Source organism: Sardina pilchardus, chromosome 4, assembly GCF_963854185.1.
Source record: "Sardina pilchardus chromosome 4, fSarPil1.1, whole genome shotgun sequence".
In the NCBI taxonomy this organism is placed as follows: Eukaryota; Metazoa; Chordata; class Actinopteri; order Clupeiformes; family Clupeidae; genus Sardina; species Sardina pilchardus.
Window position 1 is genome coordinate 15756300 of NC_084997.1, and position 22236 is coordinate 15778535.

Consider the following 22236-nt stretch of genomic DNA (forward strand, 5'->3'; position numbering starts at 1 on the left):
TTCACATTCAGAAACGATACATTAGCGTTTAAGAAATAGCGGGTTCAGGGGATTTCGCAATGTGAAAGGTAGACGTGTTTTGGTCCCGGGGTTGTCTGAAGCCGGGTTCAGAGGCGAGTTATGGGAGGCGTTGCCTAGCAGCACGTCACACGCAATTTGTTAGTAAACAATTACGTTAAGCATGCCTTGGACCTCGGAGATAAACTGATAAACACAACTGTCATGCTAGTGCTACGTGGTTTAGCTTCCAAATGATGGCGGGCCACTTGTTATGTTATTTGAATGCCAAATGAGGTCCTTTTGTCTGTCGAAGTCATATTTTAGTGTGCCGAGTGAGTCCTGAACAACTTCTGCTCTGACAGTTAGCTCGTTGGCTAGTTAGGTAAACATTCTAAAAAGACGTGCTGGCAGCAGACGGTTTTGGTAACCTAGCAACAATAAACAATTGACCGAAGTGCTGAGAAAAGGAGGTTCAGGGAACTCTCCGCGTAAAAAACGCGATTGTTGGACACAGCCATAGATATATGGACACAGCAAAGTTGTCTTGTCTCTTGTTTGTTTCCTGTATTTTAACCTCCTGCCTTGCCAAATACGTCATCAGTCACACACCCCTAATAGCGGGGTTGACCTCTGTTCCTTTCATATTCAACACGCCTCGGCTCTGATACTACCCCCCGAGACGGGTTCGATTGCCGAGGCGGGTTGACTCCCCACCCCGTGTCGTCAATGTGAAAGGAACAGCCTTAACGTTAAATTTGGCTGATTTAGCGTTACATTCGGTGAATGTGAAAGGGGCTTCTGATACAAAGTCAGTTATCACTTATCTTTACTTACAAGTGTGTGTGTGTGTGTGTGTGTGTGTGTGTGTGTGTGTGTGTGTGTGAGTGAAAGTTAAACACTACTAATCACTTTCAATGTGTTTTTAAATCTACACAACTAGACAACAGACACAAATTCCCGCCTCACCAGGACCCAGCGTTGTGTCTATGAGGAGTGACTGGTCCATGGGAGAGCCTCCCATGTTCAGAAGTGCTCCACCACAGTCTGATACAAAGTGAGTTATCACTTATCTTTACTTACTTACATGTGTTTGTGTGTGTGTGTGTGTGTGTGTGTGTGTGTGTGTGCGTGTGCGTGTGTGTGTGAGTAAAAGACTACTAATCACTTTCAATGTGTTTTTAAATCTACACAACTAGACAACAGACATGTAAAGGTTGAAAAAACAGTCCCAAACGCGATACACAAACACATCGGACGTTCTCCCTTTACATGCGTGAAGAACAATGGATCAGTAGCCATGTGGAGTTAAATGGTAATATTTATAGGAAATTCACCACGTTAATCTGACTCCATAAGACATATTGTACCTCTAATAAATTACCAAATAACTAGTTTGTTTAACTATGGTAGAGAATGGAATGGCACACTAAACTTTTAGAGATATGCAAACTGAACGAGGAGAATTAACCATTTATTAGGCCTTGAGCCTTAGGTAAGAGTAAAAGTATCAGTAATTATCCTTAAACAAAGGAACAAAGGATAAAGTAATCTTAACCTCAAAACAAACAATAAACTTGGACTTAAACCTTAACAAGTTACCAAGTTACAATGCTACATACACCAGATAAAACAATATATCAAATAATGAAAATAACAAACCATAAAGAGACAAAGAAAGAGATAGGAAGGGAAAGACAGAGAGAGAGAGAGAGAGAGAGGGAGAGAGAGAGAGAGAGAGAGAGAGAGAGAGAGAGAGAGAGAGGGGCAGAGAGGTCAGTGTGACCTCTTGCCTACAGTAGACCAGAGCAGAGAAGCAAGAGAGCGAATCACTGCAAGAGTTTCTCTTTTCATTCATCCAGCCACTCCCGACCCAGCAGGACCTCTTTACCTGAAAGTAGGTGTGGCGTCTAAAACTCTATAATGTAGTTCTTAGTCCACAACTATGTACGGATACATTAGATTGCAATGAAATCGTGATCAGGCTGTTGCTCACATTACAAGTGTTAATTCAAGACCAAACATGGATGTATTACATTTACAACATACATTTTATGAGTATTTCAGAAGTTGTCAATTTGACTTTCACTGAATCGATGGGGGAAGTGTTGATGGCTGCTTGATGGGGTTCCGGCCACAGCCAGCTGAGACAACAATGAGCTATCAGAAGCTCACACAGATGTAAATTAGCAGCAAAAGGCATTCAGCTCTCATCTGCCTCAAAGGAATCTGAAAACCTGCCTTACAGACACAAATTCCCGCCTCACCAGTACCCAGCGTTGTGTCTATGAAGAGTCACGAATCACGAGCGTGATGGCTTTTTCTGTCCAGCCACACTACCATGAGTTGACAATTCAAGATGGCGCATGGTTGAATTGACGGGAGACAGGCTGTGCGGTAAATTGTTTGGAAAATACCCGGTGGAAATGAAGTTTAAGATTGAAAGTTAAAAGTTGTAAAATCATATTGAACGTATAGTGGTGGCATGAACTTGCGTACGGGAGAGACGAAACCCGAACAAACTAGAGCAAAAACCAAAAGGAGACCAGTATCTGAGACACATCTAGATTCGTCCTTTCAAGATGAGTCTGTAATGGTAGAGGGATACTCCATCTTCAGGAAAGACAGAAATGCATATGGAGGGGGTGTTATGTGTTATGTTCAGAACCATATTCCTGCAAGAGCAAGATATGATTTAATGACTGATGAGACTGAAGTGCTATGGCTGCAAGTTCATCTTCCACATGTTAAGCCAATTTTGGTGGGCTGTGGTTATAGGCCGCCAAGTGCAAACAGTGAAGACATGGACAATTTATGTGGAATGCTTGAAGCAGTGAGTGAATTAAATGTTGAAATGTATCTATTAGCTGACTTAAACATAGATTGGAACTCCAATATATGTTAATTGAAGAAGAGACTGCATGCTATTACTAGTGCATATGGGCTGCATCAGATGGTTAACCAACCAACCAGGTTGTGCTTTAAAAGTAATGGCACTCAAACTTCAACATGCATAGATCACATTTTCACAAATGCTGCAGACAAGTGTTCAGGAGCAGTATCAGTAGCAATGGGCTGTAGTGATCATAACTTGATTGCAATTGTGAGGAAAAACTAAACTGCCAAAACCAGGCCCAAAGATCAGCTTTAAAAGAGTGTTTCAAAATTTCAAGGAAGAATGTTTTGTGGAAGAAGTCAAGTTTCTACCATTATCAAGGGTATTGGAAGAAACTGGAGATGCAGAAAAGGCATTGGAAATATTTGATGATCTATTTATGCCCATGGTTGAGAAACATGCACCTATGAAAAAGTTTACAGTTCGTAGCTGCAGAACACCGTGGTTAGACAATGAGTTAAAAGAGCATATGATGGAGCGTGATAGAGCTAAACAAATGGCAAATGATTCTGGTCTCAAATCAGACTGGCAAGTTTATTGTAGGTACCGTAACTATGTGACATCTTTAAATAAGAGGAAAAAGAAATTATATTATGAAAATAAGTTTAAGAGCATAAATAATGATAGCAAGAAAATGTGGAGTGTACTGAATGATGTAATGGGTGGTAAGAGAAAAGTAACACCATCTTATCTAGAAAAAGGAGGTCTCTTTTTGACTAAGCCAGCAGATATAGCAAACCATATCCAAAATCATTTTGTTGAAAAAATCAATTATCTAACTACTAAAATGCCTTTGATGGAGAGTGTAAATTGTTGTAATTAATTAATAAATAGTGGTATCATGGTGGACAAAAACTGCCAATTTGTTTTTGGTAATGTCAGTGAGAGCTACATAGGAAATATTATCTCAACTAGCAAAGACAAACCTGCTGGCATAGATGGACTAGAAAATAAACGTATTAAAATGGTTGCAGATATTTTAGCACCCGCGATCTGCCACATCATCAACTTGTGTTTCAGTAAGAGTATTTGCCCATCTAAGTGGAAGATTGCAAAGATAATACCTTTGCCCAAAAACGCAAAATTACCATTTTCAGGACCAAACAGTAGACCTATAAGTCTGTTGCCTTCTTTAAGCAAATTAATGGAGAGAATAGTATGTGATCAGATACAAGAATATGTTTCTCAAAATAACTTGATTACTGCTTTCCAACATGCATATAGGAAAGATCACTCTACTGCAACAGCTCTAACTCAAATGACCGATGACTGGCTCAGAGCTATAGAGGAGCAAAACTTGGTGGGTGCAGTCATGCTTGATTTCACAGCAGCGTTTGACATTATAGAACATAAGATACTTCTTGAAAAATTGCATTACTATGGCTTCTCAGATTCTGCTTTAAAGTGGATGGAAAGTTACTTAAATAATAAGTCACAAACTGTTTTCTTTAATGGAAGCTATTCTGAGTTTAAAATGTTGAACTATGGAGTACCACAGGGAAGTTGCCTTGGACCTCTGCTGTATACTATATATACTAATGACCTGCCACATGTTGTAAAACATGCAAACATTTCTATGTACGCAGATGATTCTACCATCTATGTGGCAGCAAAAACAGCTGTGGAGTTAAATACTGTATGATATTGAACTCAGAATTGCTTTCTGTGGTCAAATGGATAAGGATATATAGATTAGTTCTGAATGTTTCTAAGACAAACTGTATTATTTTTGGTTCTAACCATACACTTAAATGTAAACCATTGTTAAATATTATGATCAATGATGCAAAAGTAAACCAGGTCAGGGAGACAAAACTTCTGGGAGTTACCTTGGATGAAAGACTGACATGGTCTACACAAATTAACAAAACGATAACAAAGATGGGTGCTGGTATTTCTGTAATTAAAAGATGTGCAAAATACTTAACAAATACATCCAAAAAACAAGTTATACAAGCATTAATATTGTCAAACATTGACTACTGTCCTGTGGTATGGTCAAACTTAACAATGGATAAGATCAAAAAACTTCAAGTTGCACAGAATAGGGCAGCTAGAGTTGTACTACACTGTGACATAAGAACAAATGTTATTGCAATGCATGAGGTGCTCAGTTGGTTAACAGTTAAAAATAGATTGTTGTATTCACTACTGGTATTCTTTAGGAACATTTTAACTACTAAAACCCCTTTCACATTGTATAATGAACTGTCACTGACTTCAGACCAACACGGCTTCGCTACCAGGCAAGCAATAGAGGGGAAACTCATATTACCCAGAGCAAGAACCAATGCGATGCAAAGAACAATGGTATTTAGAGGAATTAGTGAATGAAATGCTTTACCTAGGACCATCAGGCAGGAAAACAGCAAGAGCACATTTAAATTATTGTTAAAAAAACATCTTCTGTCAAGGAATGCAACATAATTGCCTTGCTTTGCCTATGTGTTGTGATAGGTGTGTTGGTTTGAATTTCTATTATGATGAGTTAAATAGTGTAAGATCACTAAATTGTTAAAATGTGTGTCACTAATAGCCTGTGAGATGATCAGATGAGGTAGTATTATTAACATTATAAAATGTGTACAATGGAACTTAACCTATAGGAGCTAGTCCTGTCTATTTTACTTTTTGTCATAGTCTGGTTGAATTTTTGTCTTGATTTTCTGTATTTGTCTATATTCTTTTTCTTGTATGTGGTGGTGTGCGTCAAATGTTGTATGTTTTATGTTTCCTATGTAAATTATGATTGATTGAAAATGATTTATAGGACCCCAGGAAGAATAGCTGGTCTGACCGAGCTAATGGGGATCCAAATAAAAAAATCCAAATCCAAGAGTGACTGGTCCATGGGAGAGCCTCCCATGTTCAGCAGTGCTCCACCACAGTCTGATACAAAGTGAGTTATCACTTATCCTTACTTACAAGTGTGGTGTGTGTGTGTGTGTGTGTGTGTGTGTGTGTGTGTGTGTGTGTGTGTGTGTGTGTGTGTGTGTGTGTGTGTGTGTGTGTGTGTGTGTGTGTGTGTGTGTGTGTGTGTGTGTGTGTGTGTGTGTGTGTGTGTGTGTGTGTGTGTGTGTGTGTGTGTGTGTGTGTGTGTGTGTGTGTGTGTGTGTGTGTGTGTGTGTGTGTGTGCTTAACAGTATGGCCTATAATATTTAATATTTAACCCTGTGTGTGATGGTACCCATCCCTACCTCTAAGCTACAGCTGGCTGAAGACTCATGATCAATAGCCTATCCAAAGCAGCGATGAATATGTACGTGTTCTTTCTCCATGAACATTGCATTGCTAATTAAATATTTTGGGCTTTGAAGAATTTAAGCCGTTCTCTCCCAGTAACAATGTTGTTGTAGCCTACACTTACAAAAGTTCTGGCTCTGAAAGACAGCAAGGCTTGTATAGTCTTAATGTTGAATTCACTGCACCAGCACAGTGAATCTCGGCCTTGATGTTGCATTCACCACTGGCAGGAAAAGTCAACCCCCCCCCCCCCCAAAAAAAAATAATATTAATAATAATTGATTTTGATGAATCTAAAGTTGGTTTAAAACATTAATTTCTACAGAAATGCTGTTTGACTTGTTAAATGCCAAATGGTGCATTGTCACTTTAAGAGCATCGTTGAGTCTGTATGCCAGCTCTTGTTTACAAGCCTCGCTTGTTAGAACTGCATAGATAGCACAATGTTAACAATAATATGCACAATATTATGTTGTTATAGGTAGCCTTCATTGCTTTGAAAATGGAAGTGTGTAATGACATGTTGCTGAACTTTTCTGTTTGCAGGTAAAAGGGCGTTATGAGCCTGGTAGCCACCTAGCAATCTGAAATGTGTTTCAGTCGGCTCAGCATATCATGTGCTTCTTAAAAATGACTCACCAATTCCATTTTTCAAAGGAAAAAGTAGGAGACCAGTCTTTATATCTTACATGTTCCAAATCGCCAAATTGTTTTCACATGTTTCTGCAGGCTGGGCGTCAGTAGACACGGAAACCAATTTGGAGATGATAACTCCTCACAGTGCAGAAAGAGATTAAGCACACAATCCCTTGTAAGTGCTCCGATCAAAAGGATCAAGCAATCAGGTGTAGGTGAGTCTGAAAGGGGACATGGTATGAAAAAAACACATATGACATATAAATATGTTTTTTAACAGTGTGTCCCTACATTGTCAAACTTTTTAAATTATTATGATTATTAATAATAATTGTATTATTATTTTATTATTATTTGTATCATCTTTATTATTATTTATTTTTATTATTAAGGTAAACAGTAGACAATTATCTGATCTGGCGCTTATTGCTGGTCTGTCGTGTCACTTGGTAACAACGGCAGGTTCGCTCGCATGCAACAGCACCCAGTCACCTAAGTAGATTTTTTAAAGTTATACATATATATTTTTTATAAAGTTAACTTCTCAATATCTATGAAAAAGTCAAATAATGTTTTAAGTAATTTGACGTACGTAAGTGCAGATGAAAGCTATTGGTCTAATACATGCACTATAGATCACTAAATGTGGCTTTTTGGATATAACTGTATAATAATAATAATGATAATAATAATAGTGCTAAACATAATAAATACATATTTTTAAATATGATTTAGTTATGTATTTTAATTGAAAACAGGTGTCCTAAACAGTGCACAGATATCTCATAAATCCAAGATGAAGAAGAAGTTTGGAAGCATATGTGAAGGCATCATAAGGTCATCAGGGATTCAAACACCCCTGAACAAGATCTACACAGATCTCTACATCACAGAGGGAGAGAGTGAAGTGGTGAACAGTGAACATGAGGTTTGTCAGGTAGAGTCAGCATCCAGAACACAAACCAGCGAAGACACACCAATTAACTGCAATGACATCTTCAAGCCCTTACATGGACAACAGAGACGGATCAGAATTGTTATGACTAAGGGGATTGCTGGCATTGGAAAAACAGTTTCAGTGCAGAAGTTCATCCTTGACTGGGCAGAGGAGAAAACAAACCAGGAAGTAGACTTCATGTTTGTGCTTCCATTCCGTGAGCTGAATGTGATCAAGACACAACAAGTCCACACAAGTCTACACAGTCTCCTGCTTGATTTCCACCCTGAGCTTGAGGAATTACTAACTGATGAATTCAAAGACTGCCACATTGTGTTCATTTTTGATGGTCTGGATGAGAGTCGACTTCAACTGAATTTCCTAGAGAACCAGCTTGTCTCTGAGGTGACACAAACATCATCAGTGGATGTGCTAATAACGAGTCTAATTCAGGGAAATCTGCTTCCCTCTGCTCTCATCTGGATAACTTCCCGACCAGCAGCAGCCAGTCAAATCCCTTCTCAGTGCATCAGTCAGGTGACAGAAGTGCGAGGGTTCAATGACCCACAGCAGGAAGAGTATTTCAGGAAGAGGATCAGTGACCAGAATCTTGCCATCAGGATAATCTCACACATCAAGTCATCCAAAAGCCTCTACATCATGTGCCACATGCCAGTCTTTTGTTGGATCATGGCCATTGTACTTCAGCAGATTCTGGAACAGGATCATAAGGAGGAAGTCCCCAAAACTCTGACTGAGATGTTCATTCACTTTCTGCTCATCCAGACCACCAGGAAGAACCAAAAGTATCAAGCAGAATGTGAGCCCGATAGACAGAAGCTCCTGGAATCACATAAGGATGTTATATTGAAACTGGCAGAGCTGGCTTTCAAGCATCTGGAGAATGGTAATCTGATGTTCTACGAAGAAGACATGAGTGAGTGTGGCATTGATGTCACTGAAGCTTCAGTGTACTCTGGCATGTGCACTGAGATTTTCAGGGAGGAATCTGTGTTTCACCACACAAAGGTCTACTGCTTCGTGCATCTGAGTGTCCAGGAGTTTCTAGCAGCTTTGTTTGTATGGCATTCTTTCATGTCATTAAATATGGAGGCACTGAAATCATTTCTCAGTAAGAAACAGAGAGAGAAGAAAGCTTTTCTTCCCTTACATATTCTGTTGAAGAGTGCTTTGGACAAAGCTTTGGAGAGCAAGAATGGACACTTGGACCTTTTCCTCCGCTTCCTTCTAGGCATCTCAGTGGAGTCCAATCAGTTCCTTTTACAAGGCCTTCTGACAAACACACTCAGCAGCTCTGAACGCTCAGAGAGTATCAAGAAAACATGTCAATACATCAAGCTTCTCAAGAGAAAGGATCTGTCTCCTGAAAGATGCATCAATCTTTTACACTGCTTATTTGAAATGAAAGATCTTTCTCGACATGAAGAAGTTCAGAAGTATCTGATATCTCCTGATGGTGTCACAGGTGAATTATCACCTATGGAATGCACTGCACTGGCTCATATGATTATGATGTCTGATAAGGCTTTGGATACGTTTGAACCGAAGAAATACAAAACATCAGAGGAGGGAAGAAGAAGACTGCTGCCAGTCGTGAGATGTTGCAGAACAGCTGTGTGAGTATAAGCTGAGGAGCTAAAAGGTTTTAGTAAAGAGTTATGTGTAACCATAAAATATCACACAATGGTGCTACTTGCTGCACCAGGCAAGTAACATGCTGTAGTCTTTACAGAGTTTTTACAGCCTTACACCTTGTCCTAACCGAACGCGATGTGAGCAAACATTAGCGATAAAATCCGTTTAATTCCATTGTTTTCAATTGGAGTGTCCTGACTGAAGCGACACGAGCAGTGCGATGCAACGCGACGTTTTTGAGAAAAAAATAATTCCGGACACCCTTTTCCTATTTTCTTTTTGTCGCTCGCATTGCTCTGCTATTTTGAAAAAATGAGAAATATGGAAGCCTGTGACGCAATAGAGGGGCATATTTAACGGTTTCAGTATACAGACAACATTGACAGTCGCTCGCTTGGATCTGATTAGGACACGGTGTTAGAGCTACCCATAATGTCTACACTGTCCAAACGTTCACCTACATGTTCAATTGGCCGGTTTCACACGAGATTCTCATGGTTCAAAACTGTTCATTGAGCTCAATGCAAATCAAACAGACTAATAGGCCTACTGAAAAAAGCACCATGCCAATCTTTAGCTATGATGAAGGGCATGTGATGATGTGTGGCTATTTTAATTCCAGCGGCCAAGGGAACTTTATCGGGATGCATAATATCCTGGATCCATGAAATAGCTGGCCTTTAAAAATAAAAATCTGCCTGCCCCTATGTTAACCCTATGTGTTAAATTCCCACAGGGTTACATAGGGGGTCAAATACTTCCTTCCCCCTAGCATTTAAGGAAGAACATTTATTTACTTACAATATATTCTTCAATTACAAAGAAAATTGGTGTCAGCGGTTTGATTTTTACTAATTTTTTTAATTAAGGCATTAAGATCAATTGTCAAATGATGATTTTATATTCCTCTTTTTAGGCAACTTTAGCATGGTATCAAATACATGTTCTCCCCACTGTATAATATACCCCGGAAATGGAACGAGAACTGATTGGTTAACATCATGACCAATTAGCAGCGTCACTCAAAGTTTCCCGTATGAACTAGTAATTTATAATATTTTCCTCTCTTGCAGACTTGCTGGGTGTGATCTAACAGTGAAGTCCTACGAGATTGTGGCCTCAGCTTTGCAGTCTGCAAACTCCCCCTTAACAGAACTGGACCTGAGTCAAAATGACCTGCATATGTCAGGAGAAAAGCTGGTCTCCGGTCTTCAGAGTCCAAACTGTAAACTGGAGAAATTGAGGTCAGTAATATATGTTTGATTGACAGATACAAACCAGGCATCCCAACCTGCAAAAAGTCATTTCAGGGAGGTATCCCTACTAAAAAAAAAAAAAAAAGGCAATAATACAGGCTATAGCCCAATGCACTTCTAATCAGGTAAGAATATGTAGATTACTTTATGGGCGGCTTATACTATTACAGTTTTTTACAATCACTTTACTACTATTTTCAGAACCTTGATGTCATTTTTCACAACTCTAGACACAAAACTCACAACCAATGATCAAAATGCACATTTTTCAAAACTCTAACCCTTTTCTCAATTGCTTGGATACAATACACATACAACTTAGATCATTTGTTCATTCAACAAAACTCACCCGTTCAATATGATGCAACTTAACATCAAAGTACTACTATTTCAAAAGGCAATTCACACATTACATTTCAAATGAGCGTCTATTCATTTCCTTACAATGATCTAACTATCAATTGATACAACTGCTCAAAATGATAAGTAACTGTTGCATTACTCTTATGCAGTTGTATGGAAACACGAAACAGACACACAATCTTCCATGTTTACTGCAAATCATGAAAGTTTCAAGATACTGTAACAAGATTCACTGTCACCAATTAGCGTGGAGCATGAACCAATTAGACTACAATATCCATGGATGTAGCCTAATATTTTACTTCTTTATATAAAAAAAATATATTTTTTATATTTTATGTTTTCATCAGGCTGAATTTTCTTTTCTATTTCATAGCTAATTATTTTTACTTTAATTCAAAAAACCTATGTTGTGATTGTACTGTAGTGTTTTGCATCAATATTACAAACTTTGATCAATGATTCCACTGTGTCTGTAGTATTCTCTCTACTACTGCAGTACTTTTACAGAGATGTGTTTACTGTACTGTTCCTGTAGTACCATAATGAAACCTGTATCACCTATTTTGTTCTACAATATCTAATGATTGTACGAACAATGACACAATGAAACTATCGGTTGCTTGTGTGCGGGTGATCTATAGTTATGTTTCAGTGGTATTTCACAGTAAATTTGTTTTTTGAACCAATGATTGTGCAATTGCAAGATTTCTTTGAAGATGTGAATGTACAATCCAATGTTTTGAACATTAGAGGGCCTGTGTTACAAGTGATAACCGTTTTGAGTTTTGTGTCTAGAGTTTTGAAAAATGGTTCTGAAAATAGTAGCAAAGTGATTGTAAAAAACTGTAATGTAAACATCTTTTTTTCTTATTCCATTGCAACTTTAAACAGGTCTAAGGAGTTTGTTGTTTTCATGTAGCCCTGGCAACTAGCCGGCCTGAATAATATGCACTTGAAATGAAACCTATTGATACGGTTCGGGAGCCGTATCAATAGGTAACCCTAACCCAAAACCTAACCCGCCCACACTGGAAATTGATTGGTTGACTTACCGAAACATGCCCATCAGGATGCTTCATGAGACACACACGCACCCTATCACACACATGAACAGTCTCTCGCTCGGCCTCTCTGTCGTGTGCGCGTTACACAGATGCTGTGCGCGGTTTGAGCACAGTCTGTGTCGTGTGTGCGCGATCTTGCCCGCTCACTCTAGATTCCGGGAGATTTTAAGTAATTTGCGGGCATCAGTGAGTCACTATTAATATGCGGGAGACTCCCGGAAGTTCCGGGAGACTTGAGATGTCTGTACAAACAGTTCAGTGTGGACCAAACAATAACAGCATGAGTTTTTTACTTAAGCATTATTGCATGAGTGGGAGTGGTGTTGTTGGCCAATATCGCCACGGCTGTGGTTCACCGTACTGTAGGAACGAAGCCGAAGGCACCAAGCCGAAGGCTGAGTGCCTTAGGTAACCACAGCCGTGGCAATATTTGGCCAACAACACCACGACCACGAGTGCGATAATGCTTTTATACAACAGTTCCATTGGCAACAAAAAAATTATACCAGAGTGCATTTTTAGGAAGGATAATTTATTATTTGCCATTGTTTTGTTAGCCCAGTTCCTCCGCTATGCGAAGTAGGCCTAGCTCAGAACGCGTTCGATTGCTATGCAACTGCTAACTCAAAGAACATGGAATGCCGTCTCTGGTTAAATCAAAGCGAAGAATCAACCGTCGCGGAGTGATTATTAGCTGTGAAGAGTCACCAGTGGTGATATTGCTTAATATCACCACTCATAGAACGCGTCTCGTCCAATCAGATATTGCTAAATCGTTCGACCGGACTAAACTGTTATATAATCTTGATTGATATATCCTCACTGTCTGTATTCGTTATGTATGAGTCTATTCACACTCTGTCACATGGTTTATGTTTTTACAGACTTGTTGACTGTAAACTGAGTGGAAGATTGCTGGCCTCAGCTCTTCAGGGAAACAACTCCCATCTAAGAGAGCTGGACATCAGTAAGAGTGAGCTTCAGGACTGTGGAGAGGAACTACTCTATCAACCATTAAATCAAGACTGTAAAGTGAGGTCTGTATTTTGGCACAGTTGATGCTTTCTGTAGGCTCTACAACACAGAGCTAAATTCTTAAATTATTATTTAAAATCTGGATTTGTTGCTTATTGTTTTCCTCTCTTGCTGTAGACTTTTCAGCCTTCAACTCATGCGTAGATCATGTGAGGTGGTGGCCTCAGTTTTGCAGTCATGTATTTCTCAACTTTGTGAGTTGGACTTGACTGGCTGTGATCTGAAAACATCAGAAGAGAAGCTGGTCTGTAGTTTTACAAAGCCAAACTGCCAACTGGAGAAACTGAGGTCAGTGATATTCTGTTGTAACAGTTCAGTAGATCAGAGAGAGAGTGCACAGACAGAAATACAGTAGGAATACATAAAATGTTAAGATGGAGGCATGTCACCAGGAGTGGAAACAAGTTTGGGCTTAGTCCAAAGGTTTGCGGCTATATGACGACCAGGAGATTTACATTTATTTATGTATTATCAAATAATGATAATTATTGAATGTATCAATTATGATAATAATTAATAATGAAATGATCCCTCGTCAGTTATTGGACTTGCTTGTTCACTTCGTAAATGCTTACAGAGAAAATGTTAATGTTTTCTAATCAACATTAAGCAGGATAGATTTCTTAGCAGCAAGGATGGTATCACTAGATAAATGGACAGAACTTATTTTACATTTCATTAATGTTATATTGTAGCCTGGCAAGCCAAACTAAACATTAGGCTAGATGTATTGTAGCATAGTTAACAAACGTGTAGTGATTTTGATCTTTACACAAGTTTGGCACCCAAGTGTAACAAGATTGGGAGATCACATAATCTACATAAATTTGTAGCTCTACAAAAGTAAAATTATATCAGCACGAGTCTAAAAGCCTCCACAGGCATCTGTTCTGCTAGCAACACAGACCTCCCTCAGACAGGGCATGCATGAAGGAAGGATGAGAGAGACAGAACACTGCAGCAGTTTTTAAGGGCTACACCGGTCACAGCTGATGACGACTGCAAGCAACCCTGTGTGCCATGTTAGATGATGGTGAGCAGATCAGATTGTGACATTTGCATAAAATCAGTGAATATTCAACAAAAGCCCTCCCTACCTGTTAACAGCGCTCTGCTCTGCCTCTGCCCCTCGAGTGCTGGAGATTCACATTTTCACAAAGCCCAGTGAGCAACAGAATTATGAATAAAGATCTTGCTGAAAACATGCGGACATCACCGGTTCATGTAGCCTACAGTATGTCTGCTTAAGCATCATCCACACAAAAAAAAACACATTATAGTGCGCAAAAATTAAGATCACTGTGGGTCTCGAACTGCTCACTAAAATGGCAACCTCGTAGTAGTACACCTACCTTTACCAATTTCGCCACCATTCCTTCTAGAGTTAATGTTTCCTGTCTCTATAATCCATGCAATGCATCTGAAGCGAATATTTTTGCAACAGGCTAAACAAGCCGTAGCGAGCTGTAGCAAAGCTCAGAGAAGAAATAAGCAAAATGTTCTTCACTGAGGTAAGAAATCCAATCAATATTATGGTTGAGTGTATTTAGAGAAAACAATCAGCATCTTGCTGCGAAACATTCAGTTGTTGCAGTGGCCATATACTATAGCCTAACAATAGCAATGAGTTAGGCATATGACAAAAATCGCGATTATGGGTCAACACAGACACAGCCTAACCTAATATGGACGTAATTAAATGAAACACAAAGTTGTTAACTTGAAATACAGTTTGAAAAAGGCTGTTCGCTAAGATAAGCCTACACATTATTTGTGTTCGATGGCCCACAATAACAATGATAAATGATCACGTTTTTGCATGACTTGTTTCATTTTTGCCCCCAAAAGAGAATAAAGTGTTCAGGGGTCATACCAGTTTGTTAGGTAGATAGATAGATAGATAATATTGATCCCCAAGGGGAAATTCAAGAGGTTGTACATCAGTTCGGTTTTTGTATGTGATGCAAAGATGCACCTACTTTACTGTTTCGAGACTTGCATGCCCATGTTAAATTGTGATATCACCAGTTAACATGGGTGTATATTTCTCACAAAAGTGTCAACTTCTGTAAACTTTATTTGTCCATGACATTCAAGGTTCGAATACCACCTATCTCTAGTGCATCGTTTCGCTTCTTTTTTTGCCATTCATACAGCTTGTGTGGTATTTGAGTAGATAATGCTTAGATGTACATGTATTAAACATAAACTGGTGATGTTCTCAGCGATGTCCATTATTTTCTCTCACTTGCAAACAGTTTGTGAAAATGTTAACCTTTGGTACTCCAGGGATGGAGACAGACCAGAACGCGTTTAACAAGCAGGCAGGGCCTTGTTGAATATTCACTGATTTTATGCAAATATCACCAGTAATGCACATCATCTAAAATGGCATACCTGCAACACACACACAGCTCAACATAACATGCAGACCGCGAGTGATCTGATTAGAACACTGCAGACCACAGAGGAACAGAGTGACAGCAGGCACCATGGAAAAAATTGTAATCTAGGAATGCAGCCTAGGCCAGTTTCTGGCTGTAGGTGTACTGTAGGTCTAGTCTACTGCTCGGTCTGTGCAGAATAGATAGATAGTCTTTATTGTCCTCAAGGATATTCTTCTTCACACATGTCATTCCATTCCATAAAAGATAGCAGCATTTGATGTTAACATCACAGTCTCATACATATATCACACATCACACATCACATATAACATATAACATAATATAACACACACTATACCATACCCCCTCCCCTCTAGTTCGGTAAAAGTAATAGTAAGTAAAAAAGTAATAAAAGTAATAGTGGCCTATAATTATACTCGCGCTTCATGAGTAGTCAATATTGACAAGCAAGCTAATCTCGACAGCCCAACATTATAATGTTGGCTAAGGGACAAGGCTTCTTACCTGCTTGTGCATAACTTAATTAAAGAGTTTGATCACCACAATTTACTTTTTGTTGTTGTGATAAAAACTAAGTAGCGTCAGCTGGAATGCAACAGTTTTGAGCAAATTTGCACAGCTTGCTAATGATGCGGGTTTAGTAGCAATTTTAACCAGTCGTCCTCTTTGTTTTTAACAATAGGCCTTGCACGAGAGAGAGAGAGAGAGAGAGGGAGAGAGAGAGAGAGAGAAAAAAAAGATTACTATTTGTTATTATTTTTGTGGACAACGTAGTTAAGATGAGATGCATTTGCTTAGGCTGCCGCGTAATGCTACCCATATATCGGAAGGCTTTGACAAGATTTGGGAAAGATTCTTGAAAGATTGGAATCTTCTAACTTTCGGTGCGGGCACACGCTCGCGTCCGCCAATGTATGACGGACGGTAGGCGCGCCTGATGGTTTGGTCATACAAGACCAGTCGACTGCAAACAGTCACGATCAGCTTCTCCTCCATTTTATTGTCTTGAAAAATGCATCCTGCGTTTTCAGCATATTTCCATAAACGTGTACTGATTGGTTTGTGTCAGTGAAAATTTGCATAAACTGAATTTCATTGGCTGGCGCTTGCGCGATCCGTCAAAAGTTGAACATTTCTCAACTTTTTGACGGAGGCAACATATTCCATGCAACGCATCGGACCCACAATTCAGTGTGGCATCAAGTGAAGTCCAGCCAATGTAAAATGAATGGGAAAACAACGGACGCACATTGGCAGACTCAAGCGTGTGACTGCGCCGTAATGCCCCCCATTCAAGCTTTACTCAAAATACTACAATCTTTCAAGAATTTACCCGAAATCTTGTCAAAGTCTTCTGGTGTAAGGATGGCTTAAGCTGCAAAGCACTTGGAATTGATCTGGTCCAGGTTAGTGAATTGTGGTTATAATGTCAATTCAGTCAGTTTGGTTATTATTAAATAAAGTTATTCAATTATGGTTTTGTAGTGTTGCCATTGCTTACCTTTTTGTGATTTCTGTACTTTACAGGCTTGTTGGCTGTGGAGCGACTGATAAGTCTGGTGAAATTTTAGCCTTTGCTCTACAGTCTGCTGAGTCTCACTTCACAGAGCTGGACCTGAGTAACATCACTCTGGGGGATTGTGGAGGAAAACTCTGCTTGAAAGACCTGAATCCAGACTGTAAAATGGAGAAACTCAGGTTGGTATCATAGGGATATGGCTTCATTGGGATTTTTCAGCATCCCAGTGTATTGTTAAATGTGTGTGATGCACAGTTTATGTTTGTGAAACAGTTTTAGCATAAAGAAGGTTTTGAAGCATGAAAGCATGTCCTATTCTTGCTCTTTCCAGCTCTGAGACAGTGGTAGCGTAATGGCTTCCACCTTCCACCGTTGTGTCCTTGAAAAAGGCACTGAACTACGAGTCGCTCCAGGGACAATGGGCCTCTTACCTTTTGTATCTTTCATAACTTTGTTTTACAAAAAACTCTTAAGCAGATTCACAAAGAAAGCTGTTCTCAAACCTCAGAATTTGAGCTTCCTTCTTATCATGTTTGGATCCCAGTTGACAGTAGACAGTGGGCCAGCTGTTCTTAATTAGCACAGGTAAATGCCCTGTCAGTCACCATAAAAGGGGTACTGCAGGGTCACTTGAAAACCAAGTCACAAGGTCAAGGCTCTCCTTATAATGGCTTATGAATTCATTTAGGCACAGGTGAACTCTAACCAAGTTGTAGAAGCCTCTCTAGGACCATTGATAGAAGTAGGATGCACCAGAGCTCAATTGCAAGTGTCATAACAAAGGGTCTGAATACTCACAGTTGTGGCCATAAGTTTAGGTACACATGCTGAAGTTGACTAAAAAGAGATATAAGAATCATCTTTTGGAAATTGATCTTAATGCCTTAATAAAAAAGAGGGAAAATCCAACCTTTTAAGGGACATGATTTCTTTGTGAATGAATATCGTAAATAAATAAATGTTCTTCCTTAAAATACAGGGGCCATAAATATACGTACCCCTATGTTAAATTCCCATAGAGACAGGCAATCTCAAACCATTTTCTTAAAGGGATGGTTCGGAGTAATTTCACCCTAGGCTCCTTTGCAACATGACTACGAGCCAAACAGCTCCCCAGATGCTTTTTTTCCCTTGATTCCCTAAGAAGCATTACAATAAGCTCCTTTCCTCTTCAATCTTTTACAGTCTTGCTGATTGTAAGATGACCGAGATTTCCTGTGAAGTTGTAGCCTCCGCTGTGCAGTACATGAAGTCCCTAAGAGTGCTGGACCTAAGTAACAATCACATGAATTCCACTGGAATTCAGTCTCTGAATGCAGGGATAAATCGGCCCGGCAGTGCACTGGAGATATTAAGGTTGGCTTTTAACTTTATTTATTTGCTGGAAGGCTTTGGCCACTGCCTGAATAGTCAGTTGGGTCATCATGTTTATCATGTCACACACTATTACATTATAGCAACATTTCCACTTGTATTAGTAGTCTTTGCCAATGATTCTCAACATGTTCCCTGTGTTTGAGCTTTGTGTACAAATCTGTAACATGGCAGACATTCAAGTTTCTTTATTGGTGCTCTTGGGTAGACACACCCAATAATGGTATGCTTTTACTTGGTGTAAATTCCTTTTGCAGACTTGTTGACTGTGGACTCACTGAGAAGTCTGGTGATATTTTAGAAGTTGCTCTGCAGTCAGTAAACTCCTTCATCAGAGAGTTAGACCTGAGTGAAAATATTCTGGGGGATTGTGGAGCACTGAATCCACACTGTAAACTGGAGATACTCAGGTTGGTTGAACATGGTCTTACTGAGACTTCTAAACATCCCAGCATCTTGTGAAAAGTCCCCCCCCCCCCGTCTGTGTCGTTAAAGTCAGTGTGATTATATGCAAACAAACAAAATGTAATCCAGTTATAGTCATTATACTCTCAACTTTGATTAAGAAATTATACAAATTGTGTAATTGGATAGAAATGTGTAATTTAACCAATTCTCTGGTTTCAGTTGGTGTTCATATTGATTCCTGAATGCAGATGTGTCATCATGGAAACATGTTTTTTATTTGTTCGATTAGTATGTTCAATTGAATATTCCATATTTTGATAATAATAAGATTGGTGTTTTAATCAACTATTTACAGACTTGCTGGTTGTAAACTAACAGAGAAAACCTGTGAGGTTGTAGCCTCTGCTATGCAGTACATGGTTTTCCTGAGAGTGCTGGACCTGAGTGACAATCATATGAATATCACTGGAACTAAGTTTCTGACAGCATGGATGAGTCAGCCCACCTGTGCACTGCAAAAATTAAGGTTGGAATTTGACTTTTTTCCATCGTGCCTCTGCATTGTGTCTGTGATCTGAGCTATATCAATATGCAACACTGCAATTACACTGTACATGTATGGACACTGAGGGTGTACACGGTCAGACTAATCTGCAATCTAAAATTCATATTGCCACTGTCTTTGACCATCTTGTGGTTCTTAAGTGTGTGTAGGCTACTTTGACCCAAAACCACACTGTTCTCCATCCCTCTTCATTGCTTCCACCCCTAACCTTCCTGGCTCCCAGATTCACTTGCAGGGTCCATGAAATATATTCAATAATGAATCTTCCTTTTTATGCTTCAACAAAGAGTACTGTACTGTAAAAGTAAGAAACTACACTGCTTATGATATGTTTGGAGAGCAGGACAACTAAATTGTAACATAGCGCAAGAGTGAGCACCAGCAGCCTATACTCACTAGTAGCCAGTATTGCAGTAATTAAATCAACTTATTACTGTGGAAATGTAGCAGCTTGCATACATTTTTTGCACCTCACAACAGCAATCTATACTTTTTTTAAACTTGACTTACAGTTTTTCTCAAATGCTAAAACACAAAAGCCAATCCTCTAAACCAAATGGCCAGTTGTCTAAACACATTTACTAAATCTAGCCATAATTTTTCAATACCATAAACACATTTCACATGAAGACACAATTCACAAAACACAATCCTCCGTTCTTGCTAAAACACATGTTGCAAAACATATTCTCAAATGAAAGCTCATGTGATGCAAAATGCTTGCCACAGTCAGCAATAACTGAACACAATGAAGACACCTGGCGTCATTTACATGTATTACACACAACGACTCAAAATTGCAGACACTTGTTGCTAATGCACTGTCGCGGCGAACGCCCCCCTTCTCATTAGCGGTCGGGCGGAACTAATTATCACTCACCTGTTTGCACTCGGCCGGAAACAAAGACGCACGTAGTTTCCAATTCAAGTACAGCGGGAGTCGGGAAAACGCCAGTGCAGTGCGAGAAAAGTAAAAGACGCCATTCTTATTGAAAAGAGTTCATTATTGGTACCTCCCTATCAAGTGAGGGTGAAGCACAGCTAAAAAGACAGAACACTTGACATGCACACAGTGACTGTGGTGTGTGTGTGTGTGTGTGGTGTGAATGAAGAAAAAAGAACTTCACACCTTGATCATGTTCTCAAGAGTACTGGTGTGTGCAATAGATTCTGTTTTTTTGCATTGAGTTGTGTTACAGTAGTGTACTTGCAGAATTTTCTGTACTCTTCATATGAAACTTACAACTCTACAGTAAATGAAGAGCTCTTTTCCAAAACATTACTGTACTATAACAAATCATGTTACTGTATTTACAGTAATTGTGTGTTCCAGGTAATATCAATAAAAATGCAGTTGTTTTGTTTTTATTGAGTAAAGATAAATTACTGTAACTACTGTAAACATAACCCATAGAGATTATTTGAAAAACAAAATGTAAAAATATATTTATGAAAATTCATTAGTAAAATGGTGGATATAGCGTTTTGGGAAATAACTCTTCAAATGCCTAATCCTCTGCAGAGATCTAAGAAGATCCGTTACTCTAAAGTTTTTTTAAAATATGCATTGGCAGTTATGAAACAAAGAACCTTCTCACAAATTGAGCATTGTGTTTTCAGTTGTTTTGCTGTAGTGTGTAATGATGTGTATAGTGTTTACATTTTTGAAAGCTTCGAGCTGCTCTTTTGGTGTGAAAGTTTGAGTTTTGAAGTGAGAAGGTGTGGTTGTGCTTACTGTATGTAGCTTTAGAAAAGGGTATTGTGTTTAGACATTGGGGAACATGGAGGAAACGTTTGTGAAATGTGTTTTAGCATTTGAGAAAAACTGTAATACTTCATAAACTGTAGGCATGATGCCAAAGTCATGTCATGGCAATCCGTTTTAATCGTTCTAGTGTGACTTTAACCTACAGTGTGATCATACGATATTATGTGTGTTGAAATTATATATTCCCTGTCTTTTTGACTGTGTTCATTTCACTTTAGACTTGCTGGGTGTAACCTGACAGAGAAACCATGCAAGATTTTAGCCTCTGCTGTGAAATCCTTGATAGAGATGGACCTGAGTGACAATTATTTTAGCATTGCTGGAATTCAGCTTCTGAATAAAACAATTAGTGACTCCAAATGGAAACTGCAAAACTTAAGGTGAGTGTTTTACTATTATGTTCTCTAGACTTTGACTTTGGGATATAACTGCTGTGGTCTAAAATAAGTATTAAAGAGGAACTATGCAGGATTGGCGATTTCATCTCTGGTTTCGGTCTCGTTGTTCGTTTTCGCTCGTTTTATGCTTGCATTTTCTCTGCAGAGCTTCCCCGACAGCTTTAGTGTGTATATTTATACATGTTTAGGCTATATTTAAATATATAAATTGCAAGCGTGGTTCTTCGTCTCAGACTTCCAGATGTAAACAAAGAGCGATCGTCTCCTGCAGAAAGTTGCATAGGGTCTCTTTAATCCACAAAGAGGTAAAACGTAACGCACAGGCAAGCTAACGACAGAGTGCAAACAAAGATTGTCTAGTTACCAAGATGAACCATAAAGGAATTTGCCAGTGGAACGAAATGGCACGTACAGTACAGTAGTTCCGGACTAAATAAGCGTGTCCATTATGTCAAGCATAAACTAAATTACCCTTTTATGAATCGTCTCGACAGTCTGTTTAAGACAGTCATCATACCAATATTTATACAGTAGAACTAAACTCGGATGAACAGGACTTCTGAAGGATTATATCAAATGAAAAGAAGAGCTGTCATGATAAAGAAAAGCTGTTATTTCTCCAGACCTTAGGTTGACCTCAGAGGTGATGGACAAAAGAAACCCAGAATAACTGAGATCATCATCATGTCTACATTTCTTTAGAGTGTAGC

The 22236-nt window shown here is 39.1% G+C and overlaps 1 protein-coding gene across 1 annotated transcript in view; it reads left to right on the forward strand.

The window, feature by feature from the left end:
* The window catches only part of LOC134078010 (uncharacterized), a 52323-nt gene that overhangs the window by 25006 nt on the left and 5081 nt on the right, over positions 1-22236 (forward strand). The window contains exons 13-24 of the mRNA XM_062533640.1: positions 941-1054; positions 5664-5792; positions 6866-6987; positions 7531-9346; positions 10439-10609; positions 12936-13088; positions 13204-13374; positions 17022-17192; positions 18199-18369; positions 18645-18797; positions 19151-19321; positions 21347-21508. Coding sequence (XP_062389624.1) covers positions 941-1054; positions 5664-5792; positions 6866-6987; positions 7531-9346; positions 10439-10609; positions 12936-13088; positions 13204-13374; positions 17022-17192; positions 18199-18369; positions 18645-18797; positions 19151-19321; positions 21347-21508 — 3504 coding nt within the window. The remainder of the gene's footprint in view (positions 1-940; positions 1055-5663; positions 5793-6865; positions 6988-7530; positions 9347-10438; positions 10610-12935; positions 13089-13203; positions 13375-17021; positions 17193-18198; positions 18370-18644; positions 18798-19150; positions 19322-21346; positions 21509-22236) is intronic.